The following is a 24222-nucleotide window of genomic DNA, read 5'->3' as shown; positions in this document are numbered from 1 at the left end:
AAGAATCTGTCTGGGGGCCGGCCCAGTGGCACAGCAGTTAAGTGCGCACGTTCCACTTCGGCAGCCCGGGGTTCAGCAGTTCGGATCCGGGTGCAGACATGGTACTGCTTGGCACGCCATGCTGTGGTAGGCGTCCCACATATAAAGTAGAGGAAGATAGGCATGGATGTTAGCTCAGGGCCAGTCTTCCTCAGCAAAAAGAGGAGGACTGGCGGCAGATGTTAGCTCAGGGCTAATCTTCCTCAAGAAAAAAAAAAGAATCTGTCTGTAGCAGATGTGACCTGCCCAAACCATTTTTTATTTCCACTAACAACAACTGGAACAAAGTTAAATAAAATGGCCATAATTTCCTGTCATAAATGCTTTAATTTAGTTTTCAAAACAAACAGTAAGACACAAAAAAATAAGTTAATAAAAAAGTTCAGCTCCAAATGAATTTTCTGTGAGACTCACATGTCTCTAATACGTGAAACAAAGTTCCAGAATAAATTTCCTCTTCCTAAACAGTACAGTTATTGCGAGATGTCACAATAACTCAAAACGAAATTCTTTATTTTCAGCACTATTCATGTGGAAAGCATTCTGTTGTACCTGTATTTCCAAATCTAGGTATTATAAACTATTGGTAAAGAAAAGCTCCCTTAAATAGACATTGTAAACAGAGTTGGGCCAAGTTACTATGACGAGAGAGAGAGACAGACAGAGAGAGAGAGAGAGAGAGAGAGGGAGAGACATATGTCAGATTCTAGAAAGACCACAACTATGAGAACAATTTCCAGAATGAGAACTTGAAGCAATTTTCCAATCTTCCCTGAATAGAACAATCATGAACTAGTTAGTAGGTATTCTAAGTAAAATTTAACCTGTCAGTATAAATCAACAAAGACAGAGCTACATAAATTAATACATTAATTTTAAAGATATAATTACATATAAAAGAACAATGTCTGAAATACACTAAGAATTCTGAGCAATGTTAAGTATTATCTCAGTAAAATACAGAACATCTATTGGGCTTTGAGAATGACAGCTAAATTTGAAGTCATTCTCCGTTCCCAGCATCAAATAAGATGCCTTATTTGAGATGGTAACGGTAAGAAGAGGTGAAGTCTGAGTTTCTTAATGTAAATTACAGAGCCCCAATATCATAATGCTAATCAGCCAGCTGGTTTTCCTCTCAGTTACTTTACTGACTAGTTTTAAACATTTATAAATATACGCAAACACGGAGGGAGCAACACATTACTGTTTTACAAAATACTCAAGCAAAGCAGCCCAATAAGAAATGCAGATAAATGATTCCCTGAGCACCATGAAATCACAAGCTGCAGATGCTTTTTGTTTTTCTTTTGCTGAGGAAGGTTAGCCCTGAGCTAGCATCTGTCTCCAATCTTCCTCCACTTTACATGTGGGTTGCCACCACAGAATGCTGAGGAGTGGTGTAGGTCTGTGCCCAGGATTCAAACCTGCAAACCCAGGCTGCCAAAGCGGAGCATGTGAACTTAACCACTACACCACCGAGCCAGCCCCTTAAGTTCTATTTTAAAGCTACTTCATAACTATAGTTGAAACTGGAAACAAACAAACAAATAGATATACGTATCCACATACACATATCCCAAGCTACTAGGATAAATATCAACTACTCCAGTCAAAAGATGTAAAACAAATCACAACTCTTTATAAATATTAACTGCAAGAAAATGGGTTGTTTACAAGTATTAAACTACAATAAATATTGTGCATTTGTTTAAAACAATCAAAAGCTCTTTAAAACATAATTTGTTCTATTACATTAAAACTTTTATTTGAACGATCTAAACATTTTATTTCAATTAATTATTCTAATTCATAAATATTTAAATCTAGAAGAAAGAAATTATCAACAGCATCATCCCTCTTTCTTTTCAACTATTCACTTCACTGGTGCAAATTTTTCTTCTCCTAATGACTACAGAAGAAAGTTATTTCTGAGTACAACTTTGGTGCACAAAGAGATCTTTCACTTAAGTTTAGAATTAAAGATTCCTATAAGGCAACACCTTTCACACTTCTAGAAAAAACGTTGTACCAGAAGGGCCAACACCCAAAAGCCAAATAAAGAAATAAAAATCAGAACAAAATATACTTTCTTTTTCAGACCACAAAATACCAGTGACGTTTCTTCAAATAATGTTCCCGAAATTGAACATTTTCTAAAATTCCAAATAAAGTTATGAGTTGAAAATTTACTTAACAACCAAGTACTCTGAGATCTCATTTCATGTTTGCTAATAATATTTTTAAATAAAGTTCAATAAAAATATTTCCTTAAAAAGTAAACAAAATTTCACAGTCCTCATTTTGTATAAAGTTGTATGGGTTATATACTGTATATAACTTACAGTATATAACCTACCTACTTTAAACCAAAAATATTTCTTCTAAAAATACAGTCTGATTTTGACCCACGCAATTTAGACTTTAGGACTGCTGAAATGAATTTATTTCACAAAGCTCAAAAATTTCTTAAAGTAAGTTTTATTTCCAATGCCTACATGTTCTTATAAGGGTCAAATGGGGTATACAAGTTGACAAAAGTATAATGAATTTTCATGTGTGCCCCATGAAAGGGAGGGACAAATGAAGAAAACTAATTTACTATTGTGTAATTTGATCTTCACACAAAGATAGTCCTAAACCTCCTTTTAGATAAGAGAAACCAAGGCCAACGTAACATGAATGTTCAGGAGCTGGACGGCAACAGGAACCAAGGTATATCCACCTGCCATGTACTGCCCTTCAAAATTAATTAAAAAATAAAAAAGACGTGTAAAGGCTTTGGGCATGCCTTAGAATTTTAGAGTTTTGAAACTTTCTTTTTGCACCAAGAAAAGCTGGTGATGGGGAGGAGGGGGGCGGCGGCAGTGTGTGAGGGCTGAGAGCTTTTAAAGAAAGAGACTGAAGCAAAGCTAAAATGCGACGACTGAAATAGAAAGTCCAGCTCAGAGATCTAGGCAGTCTCTGAAAAAGAAAAGGAAAAACTCTGGGTTTTGAGAATCCTGGTTGCAGAGCAATTCCAGGTGCTCTGAGAAGAGCAGTTTTGGCAAAGATCTCAATCCAATACCAAATTTAGAGTCCTGATTAAAACAAACAAAAAACGCCCTTATTTTTCTGGAGACTGAGTGGAGGATAGAGGAGTGGAGAAATGCCAGAGCTCAACCCTGGCGTGAGGGTGGGAGAGGGCAGAACTTTCCTGAAAGCACAAGAACCCCAGTGCCTAGGATGGAGGAAAGTCCTGACGACTGGAAAGGAATTATGAGGCCAGTGTATGAGAGAGATACAGCATTGCTCTGAACTGAAGTCGAAGTTAACTATTAACACGGGTCATGACGCAAAGTCTCTTCCAGCCCTCCATTCCACGACTCTAATGGGTGTAGTTTTTGTATCTCAAGATTTACTTGCACTGTGGCAAAATAATGGGACACTGTACAACTTTGATCCTCTGTGTAAACAAGAAATTATCTGACAAAAGTAGAGATAAAAATTTATCTAGGCATCATCTCTTTGAGGTTGTACTGGTGGCGAGGGAACAGAATATCCCTTCCATCGCAGATGACACCTGATTAGAGGTCCTCTCTGCTCACCCCAACTAAAACAGATGTCTTTCTCCTTGCCTCCTCCCACCCCAGTCTCTTCCTATCCTCTTATCTTGCTTTATCTTCCTTTGTAGCATTTTCCCCAATCTGACATTATGTATTTCTTTACTGTCTGCCTCTCAACACTAGAAAAGCTCCCAAGAGAGGAGGGACTTTGGCTGACTGCTGTATCTTGCACATTGAATAGTGCCTGGTATGCAGCAAGTCAACAGTAAATATCTGTTAAATGACTATCTGAACGAATGTGGGAGCCAGCTATTGGACTTGTCTACGATAACCTGTGGTAGCTTCCATACTTCACAGAATCTAATATTCCATTAATTTTAAGATGCGCCACTATTTTACAAACCACTAAAAAAAGAGAAAAAAACCTGCTAATTATCACAAGAGTCCATCAACTCTAAGAGGCAACTTGATTTCAGAAACATTAAACTGTGAAAAAATTGTTACACAATTGGTAACACAACATATCCTAGAGTGGCGTGTGAGAGCCAGGCCTTATTGTCTCTACCATGCTTTTCACTACCTGCAAGTACAGAACGTTTGCCCCTTGCCCGACGCGGACTGGAGCTCCCGAGGGCAAGGACTCGATGCTGTTTATCACTGTCGCCTCAGCCCCCAGAGCAAGATCTGGTACAGGTAGCCGTTCGCGAAGTATCTGACGAACGAACGTAGGAATCTATGTGTGAAGCCCTAAAGGAACAGCTGAGGAGTTGGGGAAATGATTTTGAGGGGCCCTCTGTAAGATGAGGGGAAGGAAGGGGGAAGCGGTATAAGGAGAATGGAGGAGAAGAATTAGGAGTCAAAAAACAACGATTTTTCAAGAGAACTTTTGGCAAGTGAGCATGTTTTTGAGATACATCTCCTCCTTTCCTTTCCGGCCCGGAGCACACTTAGGGAACCTTCCTACAGAGTCAAGGCACTTATATGTTCTTACAAACACATATGAATTTACATTTTAAATGTCCTTTCCATTAAAAAATATCTATTTGCTAGAAGTCACATGTGTCTTCTATACATATAAAGATAAAATTATTTCTACTACTGAATATTTTAACTGTTTCCAACTCTTTTCCCCTTGTAGGCAAAAGATAATTTAGAATCTATAAAACAAAGTTACTACTTATACTTGATAACTAACAATCAATTGTGAAAACCCAGCAGACAGTTTCTTACCTGCTGTTTATTGCCTTTTCTTGTTAACATGACAAACGGCATTGTGTCTGCAGACTCTGCTTCTCCCTCCCCACCACCAAGTGGGGGCCCTTTCCTGAGCTGGCTTTTGAGGTGCAAGGGAATAGCAACATCAAGTTGGTGCACTTTAACAGATTCGCCACTTCGTTGCTTAAAGACAGAGATGAAAAGAATATAAATACTCCAAGTTATACATGGATATATGTAAATATAAATTGCAAACAATTCATTCAGTGCTATATTACTTAAAATATAACAATCATTAGAGCCAGAGTGATCTTTCTGAAACGCAAAAGAAACCATGGAGTCGTCCCCCACCCCCTGACCCTTACATGTGGCTTGGAAGAACTATGTGATTTGTCTCCTGTTTATCGCTCTGGACTTTCCCAGGCCCCCAATGACGTAGGTTCTACCAAATCTCCCTGTACCTCGAGTGCACCGTGCCCTTTCATTCATGCCCACAGCACACATCTTCCTTCATCATTATCATGTACCATAACTGCCTGCTTGTCTGTGAGAATCCCCCACCAGATTGGCAGGGTTCATCACTATATACCTTTTCCCTGGTGTTCTCTGGTAGTGCTTTACACACAGCAGGTGTTCAATATTTAAAAATGGAACCTAGTAACGCTCAGATTAATTTCTTGTTTGTTAATACCAACGTTTTTTAACATTCACACTGGATTTATCAACCAATTATTTAAACAAACCCTCACTGAAGACTTTACTGTGTGTTAGGCTTGCAGATATTGATACTAAAAACAGTCTCTATGCTCAAAGAACTCATAAACTTGTTAAGTGAGAGAAATAAATTAATTATGATTCATCCAAGTATGTATAACCTGTGTTTGGGGTGGAGCGACTACAAATGCCTGGTTGGGAGGGGGTGGGTGCTAAGATTTCATGAAAGGTTAAATACAAATGGGACATCTGAGAACGTTAACGACTTCATATGACTTCGTCCAAGCAGGTGGTCAAAGGGCAGCTTGGGGAATATGGAGGGAAGTTAGGCAGGGGAAGAACAGGTGCAACACAAGGACATGAAACAGCATGGTTACATTTAGGGAACTGCAAAAACTTTTCTGTTTGATGAATGGAGGAGGAATGAAGGAAGAGCTGAATATGATTCTTCAAAGCTAAGCAGGTAATGCTGAAAGGCCATGAAGGTTTTAAAATTGCTTTACTACAACTTAAATTCACAATTTAAATATAGGCTCCATATTTGCAAGAGACTTGCAAATCAAGCAAAATGGTAAAAAAGGTGTAAAGTATACAGTTTCATTGTTTTTGATTTCTAAGTTCCAATTTGTTGAATTTGTCTGAAGTTCTCCCAGGTTCATAAGATTTATAGACTTTTTACTTAAAATTTGAAAGGATCACGTTATACAAATCCTGATTTGTAAATTATCTTTTTCCCCCCAATGGCAAAATTAACAGACTCTCTGTAAATTATTTAAATACAAAAATGCATTAGCAAGTGTGTCTGTACGAATGGCTCCAGCTACCTCCCTCTGTCCCACTCCAAGACGCAACAACTACTAAGAGGGCATGTTCTTCCAGATTTCTTTCTTACATATATGAACATACACATATCAACACAACTAGACACTATGCATGTTGTTCTATCCTAAACATACATGTTTTTCTTCTTTTTGATTCTACATCTTGGGTGTCTTTCTAGCTGAGTATATACAGAGCTAAATATATGGATATGTCCTTATTTATTTAATTGGTCCTCTACTGACAGACAGCTTAGACTTTTTTTCTATTACAATGTGCCATCTTTGTATAATTTCATGCACTTGGCAGAGAATTACGAGGGGTAAACTTTTAGATCAAAAGGTATGCCCATTTAAGAGGTTTACTAAATTTCTCTCTAAAAGGCTGAACTTATTTACATTTACCAAATGTAGATATTTACCCACACTTAACCACAATGGGTATTATCACTTTTTAAATCTTAATATCTCATGATCTGGTAGAAAGGCTTGTTTTAATTTCCTTATCTTTTGATTACCAGTGAGCTTTAACATGATTTTGTCTATTCTTTCGATCAAAAAAATTGGGTTATTCATCTACTCTCACTGGTTTGTAGGATCTCTTGGTTTAGTATAGATATTAACCTGTGCTGTGTAGGGTATAGATTTTTTTTCCTGGGTTGGTATTTCTTAAAGTTTCTTATGGCATTCTGTGCTGGAAGGCAATAAAGCAAAACGGTTGAAAACAGACTGCACTACTACTAGCCATGCAGCCTTAAGCAAGGTTTTGTCTTTCCAAGCCTGCTTTTTCAACTAAAACACAGGAATACTAACAGTATCTGACAGCAGTGTATGAAGAATAAATGTTAAGTCTTAATGCATTGCCCAATTGTCTTCACAATTAGTAAGATTTCTGATAGATTTGCAATTAATTCTGGTGCGTAAATAAAATAGAAATTCAGATTTTTATTGACTATTTGTTGAACAATTCATTTTCCTTCAAATGATTTGAAATGTTATCTTTATCATACTATTAAACTGCCATGTTTTAGGTCTATTTTGGACTCTCCTCTGTTTCATTAATCTATCTATCCTTGTGCCAATCTATTATTGTATGTTTAAAAAGTTTTAATATCCTGTCACACATTTTCCAGAAATTTCCTAGCTATTTATTCTTACAGACGCTTTTAAGAATAATTTTGCTAAGTTCATTCTCCATCCATCTCCCTGTTCTCCTCCCTACTCCCCAAAAAATTCTCCTGGTGGGACAGAATTAGGATTGCACGAAATTTAAGGACTTGATTTATGGTACTGATTTATGATACTGCATCTTCCTATGACAATTTTATCAAAGGAAGAAACTCTGTGCTTGTTTGCTTTGGGTATTTGATAATGTTTTAAAATTAGTGACTAATATAGAAGTTTCTTCCAGTACACTAAAAACATCTGCAAAAATGTGAATTCAAACATCCCCCATCTCTGATCGTATCTTCCCATCCCTCCAGCTCGTTTTTTCAAAACTCCCAGTAAGGAACAATTATCGGGCTTTATCAAAAGCTTCCATTCTTTTGACTTCATCAGCTTTTCTACCTTATTTCTAAATGCTGGACTTCCTCAGGGCTCAACCCTGGAGCTGCTTCTCTTCTCTCTCCACACTTTACACCTACGTGGTTCATTTATGGCAAGGCTTTAAATATGATCCAACAACCACTCCCTTTATGTTCCTCTTCTGATCTCCAGACATTCCCATTTTGACACCTCACAGGCTTCTCAAACTTAGCACAGCCAAAGAGGAACTCCTGTTCACTCTCCCCTTGATTCCTGTCACAGAGCCAGCGGCCCAAACTGCGTGTCATCCTTGACTCCTCTTCCCCCACGCACCCCTATCCAATCAAGCACCAAATAAACCCAGTTCATTCTACTTCCTAAACGGTTTTCAACTCCAGACTTCCCTCCAGGTGCCCTGCCACCAACCTGGGCAGACGACCCTCGTCTCTCACCTAGATTGCCACGTCAGCCTTCTAAGCAGTTCCCCTGCTTCCAGTCTTGTCCCAGCCTGAACCACATCCACCCAGGCCCGGCCACTCAAAGGAGTCCCATCGCAGTCATCCACTCTCCTGCTGCGCCATCCTCATGCAGACTGGGCTCTGTTAATCCTGGCCTTCTTTTAGTTTTCAAACATGACAAGTTCTTTTCTGCCTCAGGACCTTTGACACATTGTTCCCATATTCTCCCAATTTTTCACCTAGCTGGCTCCATTTTACCTGTCTTGTCTAAAATTCATGATCTCAGAGAAGCTTTCCCTGATCATCCTATCTAAAAAAGGTCCTTCCTTTCCCTTCTACCACAGCATTCTTTTAGTTCCTTAATATTTATCACAATTTGAAATTATGTATTTGTTTAGTTGTTAGATATCTACTTACCCCATAAAATGACATTCTCTAAGGCCAGGAACCAGGTTTTTATTTACTACTTTATACTAAGCCTGTTGCACAGTGCTAGGCACACAGTAGATCCTCAATAAATATTTACTAGAAAATGAATGACCGAGTAAAATGGCTACTGACTCATGTAAGATAGGAAGTTTCATTAAGAAGTAAACTGTTTATTACCAATTCAAAGGAATTATAATGATTGTTTTATTTGATGATGTGCTCCTAAATGATATGAATCTAAGATTTATTTCATAAATTAAGAGCTTTCTAGATGAAGAAATTTTAATATATGTAGGAAGAAGCAAATTGGCTTAAGATATCTATAATGCTAATTTGTACATTATTATAGCTTTTGGCCTTAGTAGCATAAATAAAAGTAAAATCCACTATTTCTTCTCTAAAAGATTACTCTATCAGCATATAAAGTTTCTAAAATAGCTTCTCTCTTAAAAATAACTCTCCTCTTTCAACTCTGACCCCCTCGAGCTATCTCCTCATTTCTCTTCCCTTTCTAGTAAAACTCCTCAAGAATTAGCTATGTCTGTATCCAGCAATTTCACTTCCTCCTTTCCTATTCTCCACTGAACCCACCTCATGGGGCTTTCACCCCATGATGCCAGAAAAGCACTCTTCTCAAGTCACCAAAGGGTTTAACGACAGCTATATACAGGGCTGAAGTAAACAGTCTGTGGGATTTTATCTCTAACTATAGAAAAACATAGTTATTTTACATTACTGATACATTTAAGAAAATGTTAGATAGGGCTTTTTATAAAATCCAGTGTATTAATGTCATGAATACATTAAACTAACATTTATTTAAACATCAAATAACCAATATTCCTCTAAATGTTTATATACAAGTTATGCAAGTTATAAATCAAACTTAAGAATTTACTAAACTAAAATTTCCCCAAATATTTATCTTCTGAAAAGTTTGACCCCCAAACAAATTGCAAGTAAAGGGTTTTAGAAATAGAGATACGATTTAAAAGAGAAAAGGCAGAGATTGGTACAATAAAATTTACTCTAAGTCTTATATTTACTACATTTTTTCCCACTCTATCTCAAAGAAACGTGCAAATCAGGATGTGGGACGTAAGAAGCAGTGGCAGCTGCAAATTGTATACATCAGGAAAAAGCTGCTGCAGAGACAGACTGTGGAGCCCCTCCTATTAACCAGAATCGAATGTGCCGCAGCATTTTGTTTTAGTAGCTGCTCTGGAATAGAGCAATATTTAATACCTGAAGATTTTCCAGCATCATCTTATCCAGGGCTTGAATGAAGTCCTCGTCTTCTACACAAGGCACATGCTTAAGTCCGCCACCTTTAATCATTACCTCCTTATTAAAACAAAACAAAAACAAGAAATCAGACCAGAAAATTTAACGGTAATGTTTCGTATGGCAGAACCTTTTTGTATTGATAACCTATTCAACATAACTCAAGGAATGACTGAGTAAAATATATAGCATTATTAAATGTTAAAAGAACTTGTTAATAAAGAAAAGTACTTCGAAAAGAAAACAAATTGAAAATAAATTTCCAAAAAGATATTTTTCAACAATCACAAGAAATAAAACTCCAGTGGCTAAAACTGAAATACCATGAAAATGTTGCACAATTTCAAAAAAGCAAATTTTCAGCCATACATACTGTATTTTCCTCATCAGTTTCGTTCTCCTTGTTTGAATCTGTAAGATAATCTGTATTCTCTTCCTCTTCTTCCTCTCCTTCATCATCATCATTATCAGAACCCTCCTGAAATTGTTTAACATTAAGAGAGAAGATGAAAACATTTTGAAAAGGGCTACTACATTTTACCCGCCTTAACAAGATTTTACAACTCTTGTTTAATTGTTTCCTCTTCTCAAGTCCCAGTCTTTTACGTAGTCTGCCTCAAACAGCAGGGCAAAGTCAGCGGGCTACATTTACGACAGCCCAGTACCTGAAAACCCATTTCACTACCTTCCACTGATCTAATAATACAAAGAGCCTTTGTAGAAACTCTTCCTTGAATTCCATAAAGAATGAGTTTCTTTTCTTTTTTTTTTTTTTTAAAGATTGGCACCTGAGCTAACAACTGTGGCCAATTTTTTTTTTTCTTTTTTCTGCTTTATCTCCCCAAATCCCCCCCGGTACATAGTTGTATATCTTAGTTGCAGGTCCTTCTAGTTGTGGCATATGGGACACCGACTCAACATGGCCAGACGAGTGGTGCCCTGTCTGTGCCTAGGATCCGAACCAGCGAAACCCTGGGCCACCGCAGCAGAGCACAAGAACTTAGCCACGGGGCCGGCCTCAGGAATGAGTTTCTTGAACCCTCTTTATTTTTATCTTCTGAAACTGAGACTGAATTTCTCAAGTTGTTCTTTAATATCCGTCTAACTCTGCAATGAAGACCAATAAACAGTTCAAATTTGACAGTGTCACCAGGTGAAAGCAATGACACTACATTTTATACAGCACTTCAGTTTGGAAGGTGCTCTTACATACTTCATTTGGTTTGCTCTACCCAATTCTGAAGAAGGAAGGATAAGCTTTACTCTCCCGACGTTTATACAAGAAAAAAACTTAAGGCTCAGAAAAGTTAAGTGACTTGCCCAAGGACACAGTGCTTATTAAGCAGAAGAGCCGGCAGTCCTGATCTCCCTTACTCGTGGCTCTCAAGTACTAGTTCTCCCCAGTGTCCTGTCAGTAGCTCCATCTCCTCTTCTATTAGTCACAATTCCTTTTCAAACAGAAGACTGCGCAGAACCCAAGTGGATTTGCAAACGCGTGCAAAAAAAGAAGCACACCGTGATGCTCCTTCTGTGTATCCTTTCACCTCCAACAACACAATTCACTCTCACTAAGTGCCATAAAAGTTTAAAAAAAGACTACACTAAACCCAGCTGCTTCTCATTGTACCAAGAGAAATCATGTGAATGAGAAATCCTAAGAGAAAACAAATGATGTAAATGTTACATTTTTAGTATACATAGCAATTAATCTCAAACATTCAAACTGTATTATTACTTACTACACAGACATTTGGAGACTTCGAGTTTCTAAAATGGAAATGTTTTGGGAAAGTACAGAAATGCATTAACTTTTTTTTGACATAACTCTATAATTCAAAATTAAATTTGCAATAGAGATGCTCTTAAATTTGCCCTTGAAAAAATTAATCATTTATTAACAGTTAAAAGATACTTCCTATTCAAAAACTAAGTTAGACTAAGCTAAAATGCATTAACTTTTCCCCCTCGATCTTCCTTTTTGATATTACTCAGGCAAAATAAAGTGGGTTAACTTTGAAGTTAAAATGTTGAACAAGAATTTCATTTGTCCTAATCCCACTATACATTGACATAATAACCTGCGAGATTAGGAAGTCACTGGCCACAGAATCCATGCTGGCTAAGTAAAGCACAAGGACAGCATAGGACAAGCCAAACTGTCTGAGTTCAAACACTGGCTCGCCACTTACCAGTATGAGATCTTGGGCAAATTATTTAACCTATCTGTGCCTTATTTTCTGACTCTCATAGGGTGGTATGAGAAATGGTAATACAAATACAGTGCTTAAAACAGGGATCATGAATAATGAATGCTTGATAAATAATTTATTGCTATTACATAATAAATTTTATACTTTGTTAAGTTATATAAATGCTGCAGGAAAACAGAATTTTAGCAAAAGAACATTTACTTAATCTTTAAAGTCATCTTTGAGTTACATAGCTGATATTGAGGAGAAAATATTCTGGTTGTAGGGTGCTAGGAATAACTTCAAAGGGTCATACGGAGCTTGAAATAATTGCAGACCAAGATGAAAACAGAACAGTACAATCTTTCTGAAGAGTGGAACCCTAGCCCTTTTCTTTCTCAGTTGAAGCAAATATTGGTAGAGTATCCTACATTGCTCTTATTACTTTATAATCAACCCACCTTCTCTCTTTAAAAATTGTTTCCTCTCTGTTTGGAGAGCAGTCCTGGGAAGGGGTGGTCTTGGGTGGGAGGAGAAGTAAACTATTCCAACTTCATTTCCTTAAAGTAAACCACACCTTTTACTTCTCCTCCCAGACCGGGCTCATGAATCAGCCAGTTGAACATTTTGTTTTTCCACTTAGCAAATACACATCTATCATGCATAATATTCACTTTACAACTGGAAAAGTAAGCAATGGTTAAAAATACTACTGTCAAAATTATAAAGTTCACTTTTGAAAAGGAGGAAATGCATTTAAAGGAGAAAATATAATACATTACAACTCTTCAAATGAGAAATTTATAGGACAATGAGTCACTCTTTAATATCACATTTACCAAGGATGTTTAATTTGTTAGACTGTTTACCTAATTAACACAGTAGCAAAATTAGAAGACAGCCATAAGATTATTCTGAAAATACAAAATGGAAATACTCTCTCATTTCCTTTTGTCGTTATAAAATACTAAATAAGCCAATTTAAATTGTACTATAGAATGTTTCTCTGACAATCTCATCTTTTAAAAGAGCAATATAATGTCCACTATTATATGGAAATCAATTATAGGAACATATCCCAGTTCTAAATTTTTCTCAGTTTATTTATATCTACTTTAGGGGAGTTCTCAGGTTGGAAAGATAAAGTGCTGGCACTACTGTATCGTGCATCTGAAATGTGCTAAGAGAGTAGATCTTAAAAGTTCTCATCACAAGAAAAAGATTTGTAACTAGGTAAGATGATGGGAGTTAACTAAACTTATTATGGTGATCATTTCACAATATATACGTATAACAAATCACTACACTATACACTTAAACTAATACAACGTTTATGTGAATTACGTCTCAATAAAACTGGGGGGAAATAACAAAGACATAAAGGCACATTTGCAACACCTACAAATGCTGGCCACTTATAAAAACTGCACATTATTGTTTAGGCTTCCTTTTACGAAATCATTCATTTTTAACTAACAGCAAAGCTATTGTTATGTTGTGAAATCATACAAAACGTTCAATAACAGACGCAGACATTCAGGTCTAAAAGAAACACAGCCTTAGGGATTTTCACTTCTAACTGTAGAAAATTTTAATTACTTTAAATTATGGGTCCTTTTTGTTTTATGTTAAACGGATTTTTAAAAAAATCTATATATGAATCTTATGAACGCTTTAAATAATTAACATTCCTTTAAACATTAAACAACCCACATCCTCCAAATACTCTTTCTATTTGCTCAAATCAAAACAAAAACTCAAGAAATTCCATTTCCCTAAAACATTTAAATTTTGATTACAAATTTAAACTTTTTTCAGTATTTCATTATAATCACACTTCTAAATTATCACACTCTCCTAAATGCTTTTTAGCACCCATGGAACATAAAAAACCATACACATCAAATTGTAATGGTAACTATAAATTTACACTTACAGTAAAATAAGTGAAAAAGTACTAATTCCACGGTTATATTTTATTTTCATTAGTATCTTATTGTTATCCTGATCCATCCTGCTTTTTGTTTTTTCTCACTTTCTAATTTAAACATATACAAATATAGAGAAAATAGCATAATGAACCCTTACTTACCCATTACACAACTGAACAAGTATTAGCTCATGGTCAGTTTATAGTTTCTTCTATATCCCTAAACTCATTCCCCAGCCTACCTCCAGCCTATGAAGCAAATTCCAGACATTCTATTATTTTAGATGGAACTTTTAACACTTAAGCAGGTTTAGAAAAAAAAAGTAAAGAATTAAAATTATTAGGTTGAACCTATGAAAACGACATTTTGGTAGGTCAAAAATGGTAGAACAACAATTTCATATGATCTGGCCTAAGAGAATCATAAAAACAAAAGGCCATGTCAATTATTATGGTATATGATGAATTTCAGATATCATATGCCATTAGATCTGGGAGAAATAAAGCAAAGTTCATTAATATCTAGTCAGTAATTTTGTTTTCATAAAACCACCAGGTTAAAAAGTCCATACTCGAAAGTAAGATTAAGATACATAAGAGATCAAACAATTTTTTTCTTCAAATTGCTTATTAGATAAAAATCCTAACCACAACGATGGAGACATATTGTACTTTTACCCAAACTCACAGAACGTACACCAAGAGTGAACCATAATGTAAACTATGGATTTTGCTGACAATGATGTTCATCAATTGTAACGAATGTCCCACTCTGGTGGGGGATGTTGATAATGGGGAAGGCTGTGCATGTGTACAGGGTAAGGAGTATATGGGAAATCTTTGTATCTTCCCCTCAATTTTGCTGTTAACCTAAAACTGCTCTAAAAAATAGTCTTAATAAAAAAAAAATCCTATGGTCAATATTTTCTTACTTTAAAAAACACCTTTAATTAATCCAGGGGTTTTATGACAGATATATACTATTAGTTACATTTACTAGAACGAAGGTAAGGGGAAGGGGCCAGCCCCGTGGCTGAGTGGTTAAGTTAGTGCCCTCCTCTTCGGCAGCCCAGGGTTTGCCGGTTCGGATCCTGGGTGCGGACCTAGCGCCACTCATCGTGCCATGATATAGCGGCATCCCACATAGAAGAACTAGAATGACTCACAACTGTGTACTGGGGCTTTGGGAAGTACAAAAAAAAGAGGAAGATTGACAACAGACGTTAGCTCAGGGCCAATCTTCCTCACCAAAAAAAAAAACACAACTAAGGGGAAGATCTTATTTTCTTATTAAAGAAAATCTTGGCTCATGTAATCAAGATACTGTAGTACAAATGTACCTATTTGCTATAAATAAAAGTCATCACCTCTTCCTCTGGTTCATTTACTTCACTTTCATTTCCAGATTGTTCTTCTGTTTCAGCTCCTCCTTCTTCTTCTTCTTCATCCTCTTCAAGATTTTCTCCTTCTGTCATAGAATCTTTTGAATCTTTGTCATTTACTAGGCCTTGAAATGAGAAGAAAGTGAAAGAATACATTAAAAAAAGATAAAGGCAAGTTTTCAATATTATACCACTCCATTTAAAAGTACATACTAAGATAACTCAACAGCCATTTTCTCAGAATGATAGTAAAATGAGAATAGCATTTACAACTATCTTGAGAAACATTTAAAAACTAAACAAGACTTTCATTTCAAATGGAACACTGATACATTTTATAACCACCAGCAAAAAGAAAAAAACTATATATACACACACATATATTTTTTTCTTTTCTTTTCTTAGAGCTTCAAACTGTTTATCTCAGTCTCCGATGAACAAAGGCAAGAAGCAGCAGCACATAAGGTGCAGCCTCAGGTGTAGAAGATGCAGCATCAGTCACAGTTTTTATCAAATGATATCTTAGGAATCTCCGAAAGCTCAAAGATGTAAAATTATATCACTTTAATGGAGAAATAACACTTGGCTATCAATGTGAATGTCTGCAAATTAAGACTGAGGGAAGGAGGCAAAGCTATATGGTGACACACCTAACAGCTGTGTCACCACAGAGCTTTTTTTTCCCTCAGTAACAGGATTCTCCCCCTAAGGGAACTCCCTGGCTTGAATTTGCTTCCACCTCCCCACGGCGTTCATCCACATTTCACTGCATCATCACTTCTGCATTACCATTTGAATCTCAAACTACTCTATTTTCAAGATGCACACAATATGGCCTTATTTGATCTGACCCCCACTGTTCTCTCCTAATCCTCTGCCTGTAGTGAGGTCAAACTCTTACCATAAAGCATAGTACCTTAGGACCTTGCTCATCGAATACTCTTCTCAGTACAGAACATCCTGCCATACGCACTTTCAAATGCTAGACATTCTTCAAATTCAGTCTAAGTTTTACTTCTTGTATCAACTCACTGAATACTGTAATTCATTATTTTTTTCTCCTACTTGCTCCTAAAGCACTTGGAGAATCTATCATAGCACTTTACATTTAAGGATATATCATGTAATATATTTTCTAACGATTTCATAAATGTTATGTCAGACTATGAGACCCTTGAGGACCAAGAACTTGTTTTATATATTCAAAACTTATCAGAGGCCATATATTGATAAATACACAGTAGGTGTTTAGTAAATACTTCTTTATTTACAGAATCTTAGGCAATCAGAGCAGAAACAAACTTCAGTGATGACATGATTCAACGTTTTCATTTTGTGAGGAATACTGAAGCCCAGAGAGTTTGAATAACTAACCCAACCAATAAAAGTAAAAAATTACTTCAGTGTCTTAAGTCTAAGCAATTTATTAAGGACTGACAAAAATTTGGAAGTACAAAGTGATTAAAGTAGATACCTTCCAGTTTGGAAACAAAAAAAACCTGAAAGAAGCCGGATGAAGCTCAGAGAGGTTTATTTTAAAAGAAAAATAATACTGAGGGAAAAAGTTGGTGCTGGAATTGAGATTCCATTAACTTAAATATTTTCTACTTCTTATTTCTTATAGATATAAATACAAATTTTATATATGTAAATTTTATTTATAGGGACTTTAAGAAGCAAAATATTAGACTGTTATTTAAGTTATTAAAGGCAAAAAATTTAAAGTCAGAATTGTATAAATCTAAGCATTCTCAGTAAAAATATCACAGTGGTGATAAACTCACATAGCATGAGATGCCATGACACCTTTGTTATATCCACTTAAAACATGCATCATCAGAAAACTATTATGTATATGTAGCTTTGTTTTGACAGCTATACTTCTAATTTGTAAGGAAAATACATATTATTTCAACAGATTTTCATTTGCATTGCAAGTTAGTTTCAAAGACAATTTATAAATATAATTTGCATTTGCTAAACTGTATAATAACTATCCAGTTCCTGACCCCTAGGACACTGTCAATTTAAAAAAAAAAAGCATATTGGGGAGCCAGTGGTTAAGTTCACACGCACTGCTTCGGTGGCCTGGGGTTCGCCAGTTCAGATCCTGGGAGCAGACCTATACGCCACTCATCAAGCCATGCTGTTGCACCATCCCACACAGAAGAACTAGAAGGACTTACAACTATGTACTGGGGTATTAGGGAGGAAAAAAGAACCAGAGGAAGATTCGCAACAGATGTTAGCTCAGGGCCAATCTTCCTCACTAAAAAGCATACCTTAAAAGAAAAAACAAGTCTATATAAAGGACACAAGGATAACAAAGTACAATATCCAGGCAGTAAAATATTGAAACGTGTGTGTCAGAATTAAGTGTACCTGGGGACTGAAATCAAATACTGTTCTCTTGAATCTGAGCTGCTTGGTGCCTCAATTTTCCTGCTCATAACAGAGATAGTAATAATTGTAATACTTCCTTTCAGATTGTTTTAATTTATATTTCTTTGCTTACCAGACATGCTGAGGATTTCCCTCACATACTCAACACATCAGAAAGAGCAGAGTCTTTGAATTCTGGCTTGATTAACCTAGAGTTTTGATTTGGGCTTTTCTTAACTAATTTGCCAACTATGAATAACACTACCTCGCTCTATCACTCTGGCAAACAGGCAGAACCAAATAAACACCAACTCTTCCCTGCCCTCTTATCTGATTATGTCACATTCACTTATCTTTTGGGGTGTTCTATTTTATTATCAATTTACCTCTGCTCTTTTTGTAAATGATGATAAGTTGGCAAGGAAACTATTTTCACTTTAATTTTAATTTTCCATTGTATTAACAGTTGCAAACATCCAAATCTGCCTACATATGTGTGCTTTCTGTAATCATTTTAAAGTTTGGGAAAATTAACACTTCTCCAAATACTTGATAATCAGATCTATTTTTAACTTTTAAAAGATAAATATTTAACTCTTTAATCCATCTGGAGTTGGATGATATAAGATGTGATTCTATACCAGTTTTCCTCCCAAATGCTCACCTGTTGCCCTTATCCTATTTTTAAGATCACTAGTTCATCATATACAAAATTGTCTGCATTTAACTGGGGCTACTTCTGGGCCTTTTATTCTATCCTACTGATTTTTTTTTTTATTTTTTTAAAAGATTTTATTTTTTCCTTTTTCTCCCCAAAGTCCCCCGGTACATAGTTGTATATTCTTCGTTGCGGGTCCCTCTAGTTGTGGCATGTGGGACGCTGCCTCAGCGTGGCCCGATGAGCAGTGCCATGTCCGCGCCCAGGATTCGAACCAACGAAACACTGGGCCGCCTGCAGCGGAGTGCGCGAACTTAACCACTCGGCCACGGGGCCAGCCCCTCTATCCTACTGATTTTATTTCTAATTTATGAAATACACTCTTTTGCTTTATAATGTAATTTCCTCATATGGCCTCTTCTCTTTTTTCACTTTTATTTCTCTCATTTCTATTCTTTACATTATAATACTATCTTGAACTTTCAAACCAGAGCCAAGTAATATTGCCTATTACCATTTTGGTTTTGTTCTTAAACCTAAAGAGAACGTCTTAGCCAGTAATTCTATTTTTTTTTTTTTAAGATTTTATTTTTCCTTTTTCTCCCAAAGGCCCCCAGTACATAGTTGTGTATTTTTAGTTGTGGGTCCTTCTAGTTGTGGCATGTGGGATGCCGCCTCAGCACGGCTTGATGAGCGGTGCCATGTCCGCACCCAGGATTCAAACCGGCAAAACCCTGGGCCACTGAAGCAGAGCACGTGAACTTAACCACTTGGCCACGGGGCTGGCCCCCAACTCTATCTATCTTGAGAAAATCATGATACAAACAAAAATAACACAAGAATGTTATTTATAGTGGTGCAAAATTGGAAATAACCTAAGTGTCAACAACGAACTTAAGTAAATTATGGCACATTCATAAAAAGAAATATATAACCAGTTAAAAAAAAAAGTAAAGATTTAGAAAATATTTTACGTCAGAAAGAAACTTCCTAACATATTAAGTAGCAAGAAAATCCAGTTATAAAACTGTAAACACATGGAAAAATTTTAAAAGAACAGGAGAAAATATATCAAAATGTTAACGTATAATCCTTGTGTATAGAATATCAGTGATTTTTACTATCTTGGTAGTTTTTCAAAATTTCTGCCATGAATATTTATTACTTTCAATAAGCTTAAAAACGATTTGAAAAACATGAGGGGATGTTTTTAGTGTTTTCCTGTTAACTATTATGTTACCATTGGGTTGCTATAAAACTAAAATGAGATGATGAATTTGCAAAGTGCTTGAAAATAAAACACTATCAAAGGCAAGATACTGTATTATCTTATGGGTTTATGGTTTCATCAACAGGAAATAGATTTAATATAGATTTATTCATGTACATCTTCTTCCTGATACTTAGACTCTAAACAGGAGGAAAATGGGACAACTTAGTAGCATATTGATTCTAGCTGCCACCATCTTTAGAGTTTCACTTGTAAACAGTAACCTATTTTTCCCTTTCAATATTCTAAACAAGGACAGACTCCTTAAAAGAAGCCTGAAGTCCTTTCATTCAACCCTTTGGTCTATAAAGGATAAAGCACACTGCTCTTTTACTGCTACCAAATTGGGTGTCAAACTACATAGAGAGTACCACTCATGAAGGTTTTTGGGAAACAAGGCTAAGACTGAACTATTTCAAAGCATATAAAGTAAATGAAATGAGTAAGTAGATAAATAAGCACTTTGTTTGAAATGATCACTTTATACAATTTGAAATCTGAAAAGAAAAAGAAAGTAGATAATTTGGGACAAAGTCGACAGAACAAAAAGAATCACACAGGCCTTTACGGGGTGAGTAGTAGGAAAAGTTAACAGTTACAAAATCGGGAGAAGCTTTAAAAACAATGCTCGACTAGATAACAGCAACCATATTCTCCAAGAGAGAAGTTACCTTTGAAGAAAGAAATCCTATTAATAATATACTGGATGTAATATGAAAAATAGTTTTAGAGGAAAAACATCACAAACGTCTTTGCCATGAAAAGTGGTTCTTCAGATATGCAATGCAGTAACTTATACAATTATGTAGTACCTGGTGAAGGCAGGATCACTAATGACAGACATGTGAGTACCAAGTTCTAGCAGGAAACAAAATACTAGCTTAACAGCCTGAAAACATACGTCACTTTGAAATGACAATAAAACATTCTAACAACTATTGGCAAGTAAACCAGATTGGTAAGGCTACACTTTGTTCCAGTTATTTCCACGGACAAAGTGTGCTCCTACTATCCCCTATGGGAGCTGTTCAAGAGCTGACTCTTCTTCTAGAACCTCAGATACTGAGAAAGTAAAGAGATCAATCCTCCCATAACACACGTTTCTCCTATTTTCTCTAGTCCTTAGAGAGAGACAACTCTCCCAGTGACTAAGGTCTGAAATTCTGGAGGACAGTTCCAAACTCTTAACAGGTACTATGCCCCTCCTACAGCGTCTGGCCTGCACTGTCTCAGGAAAGAAGGCTTGTTGAAAATATATACTGTATATATAAGAGATGCTTTAATCAAAAGTAGATTTTATATTAGCAACCAAAAATACTAAAATTAAGGGAGGCTAACAGGATTGTGTTTTTCCATCACTATCGTTCAAGTCTTACATGACTGTTTTCCTCCAATTTGGGATTATTTAATGAAATCACCCAGATCTTACCTAACACTAGTATGTAACACTCAATGTTGAAAACAGAAAGTATACAAAAGTAAACTCTAACTGATAACATTATAAAGCAATTGCTGGAAACAATCTGCCAAATATCACCTCCATTTTCTCTCTGTAATTAATTGCTTACCTAGTTTTATTAAGAATTCTCGTTCCAAGTCTTGTACCTGCCTGATGGATTCTTCCAGAGAATTACAGAGTTTGATCTTTGGTCTTAGCAGTTCTAGTGTATCACTGATCATGTAATCTATGTCAATAGGAAATGGATGGTCTTTTGTCCAAACCTCCAAACTTTTCTTCCACCAAACATAACGCTGATAACAAACGAAAAATAAATTTAGCTATAAGAAATTAATAACAAAAATATTTTTAAATAATAAGTATTCTGATGTTACCCTAGTTATAATAACTAAGCTAAAAAGTTACACAAGACACCTATCATTTTTATTAATGGTCAACAGCAATGATCCTATTTCAATTATTTCCCTCCATTTATACAATTTCTAGGCCATTTGGTGACTTTAATTTAAATTTTTTTAATTGTAACTGTCATAAATCTTTTTTTTAAAGGCAAGGAAAAATTATAAATAAAATACCAAATAAATTTTCAGGTACTGAAACAAGGCAGAAACCCCACTCCCAAACCCCAAACTGGGTTTAAATATTTAATTTCACAAGAACAACCAGATTCAAAGCCATAGTTTTGATAAATTTTCATTATTTTCCTTATGCTACCTGCTTTGGTTTTCAAGAAAGTCAATTAAAGTATCTGAAAACATAGTGTGTGAAATATACGAAAATCATTAGTCAGCAAGCATTTATTGAACATCTACTGTGTATATGGCACTTTTTAGGTATTTCCCCTCTCTTCTCTTAGCCCAGCTCCTTCCCTCTATTTTGTACTTGTAATTCATAAGTTCAGATTAACTAAAAAGCATAACCAAGAATTTACTTGTATATAAGCAGGTATTCCTCTGGGTGCCTTACTCTTCCTCCCCAGTTTCTTCTAGGTCCTTGCTACGCAAAGCATGGACTCACTGGGAACTTGTTAGAAACACATACTCTTAGGTCCCCATCCTAGACCAAGTGGATCATAATCTGCATTTTAACAATATCCCCAAGTGATGTGGACGCACACTAGAGCTCACGGGTGATCCTTTCCATCTGGCCTTCTAACACTTAACTGGACACTCTATGTTCTGGGCAGAACACACTGACCTCACCCTCAGGCCTCACTCACTTCTTACTCCCATTCCCTAGGTTTAGCCCTGCTACACATTTCTGCCTGTTAATCAGTGTGGAAAAGTCTTTTGTCTCTTTCTGCTCCTGGATATTTCTGAGTGGCTCTGTTCTCTCAGCCTGGGATGTCGGAGTGAATGCAAACAAGGATACTCTTCTGAAAGAGATTCTACTGTGGATGCTGACAGTTACAGCTGACATTCTGCAGCAAAATTCCAGTTTTCAGTACAGGCATTCTCAACTTAAGACAGTCTTTACATGCAAGAGGGAATCTGACTCTCAAATCTCCAAAACTCCTCTCCCCATTTTTGGCTCATCAATTAAGAAAATGAAGGAGTAACATGTTGTCCTTGATTGCAAGCGTTAGTGGTCATAGAAAGTTAACCAACTGCTCCTTCCCCAGAGTATTTACCCCCACTTAACCCCAGCCACTATGTGGATGTGTTTTTGATACCTCAAATTGTAGTTTTAAATTTATTTTCTTCACCAACACTAACAATAGATTATATAGAATGGAATGATCATATAGAATTGAATAGGACTAATGGTGCTTTATTTCAGTAAAATCTGGAGAATTCGACAGTGAGCTGTTCACCCTAATAAGTACTTGTGACATTGTACTTTATGAGAAACAGAGATTCAGTTTCAAACAACCAACCTACGAGCCAACTTCTGGAACACCAACTTCACAGAAGTTGTAGAATTGTTTCTGTATTTGTATCTGAATTTAATTTACCCTGTACTTGCTCTAAATCAGAACGTTACACAATTAAGTGAAATTAAGATAAGAAAAGTACAACCTAAGAGTTTACCAATGAATGAACAAATATTTCTTTGTGTTAAAAATATTTTCCCCAGTGATAGCTTTTCTAAAAAAAAGTTGAATCATTTAGAAACAAGAATTTTACATGTAAAACCAGAACACAGGTGAGTGAGAAGAATGCACCCAAATGTATAAAAAAATCACAAGTAATTTAATTCATAAGTTAGTGTACCAAATACCATAATCCACATAGTACTGTACCAAATTTATAAACTGTACCAAAATAATTCCCCAAATTATCAATCATAAAAGTTACAATGCAATTACAATGTTTATATGATAGAATTCACCATATATTTTTAAATCTCTAAAGCACCCTTGAAGGAAGAATAAATCTAATGTAAACTAATTATGAACATATTTTATATATATGAATGCTAAGGCAATTCTTCTCCAATATTTCTGTAACAGAAGCAATGCATTAAATGATGCCAAACTGCATATTTCAGTTTAAGTACCTGAAAATATACAAGGAAGCAATCGAGTTTTCTTTTACTGGAACCTCTGTCAAAGTACTGGCCACAGGTATCCAAAATAGTGCACACTAGTCTAATTCTGAAAAGATGCTCAGGAGGGTCCAGTGAACTCGGAGAGCCATCAGGGTTAACACCAAATGAAGTAAAAGAATACAGAGTTCTAAAAATAACAGCTGATTCCACCATTCGGTAATTATAAAGTTCCCCTAAGAACTTGGCACTGCTGATACGTCTCTGATTAAATTTAGGTTGATTAACCTAAAGAAAAAAAAAACAGATTTCTATTAAAGAATAGTAAAGTATTTGAAAAGAGGTAAAATTCCCCTGTCACTTGACAATATCGATTACTGAAAGAAAACTAAACAAAGAAAAAATAACGGGCTCTTTCCTTCTTTTTTAACAAGGT

At 35.9% G+C, this 24222-nt stretch overlaps 1 protein-coding gene across 3 annotated transcripts in view; it reads right to left on the bottom strand.

Moving 5' to 3' along the window:
• Window positions 1-24222, bottom strand: part of UPF2 (UPF2 regulator of nonsense mediated mRNA decay) — a 112531-nt gene that overhangs the window by 11747 nt on the left and 76562 nt on the right. For all 3 annotated transcript variants that reach the window (XM_070601553.1, XM_070601551.1, XM_070601554.1), the window contains exons 14-19: window positions 23799-24074; window positions 21409-21592; window positions 15516-15655; window positions 10403-10507; window positions 9991-10089; window positions 4815-4982 (exon numbers count right to left, since the gene is read on the bottom strand). In XM_070601553.1, the coding sequence (XP_070457654.1) occupies window positions 4815-4982; window positions 9991-10089; window positions 10403-10507; window positions 15516-15655; window positions 21409-21592; window positions 23799-24074 (972 nt within the window). The remainder of the gene's footprint in view (window positions 1-4814; window positions 4983-9990; window positions 10090-10402; window positions 10508-15515; window positions 15656-21408; window positions 21593-23798; window positions 24075-24222) is intronic.

The sequence above is a fragment of the Equus przewalskii genome, chromosome 30 (assembly GCF_037783145.1).
Source record: "Equus przewalskii isolate Varuska chromosome 30, EquPr2, whole genome shotgun sequence".
Lineage (NCBI taxonomy): Eukaryota > Metazoa > Chordata > Mammalia > Perissodactyla > Equidae > Equus > Equus przewalskii.
This window is presented reverse-complemented; position numbering and strand designations above follow the sequence as displayed.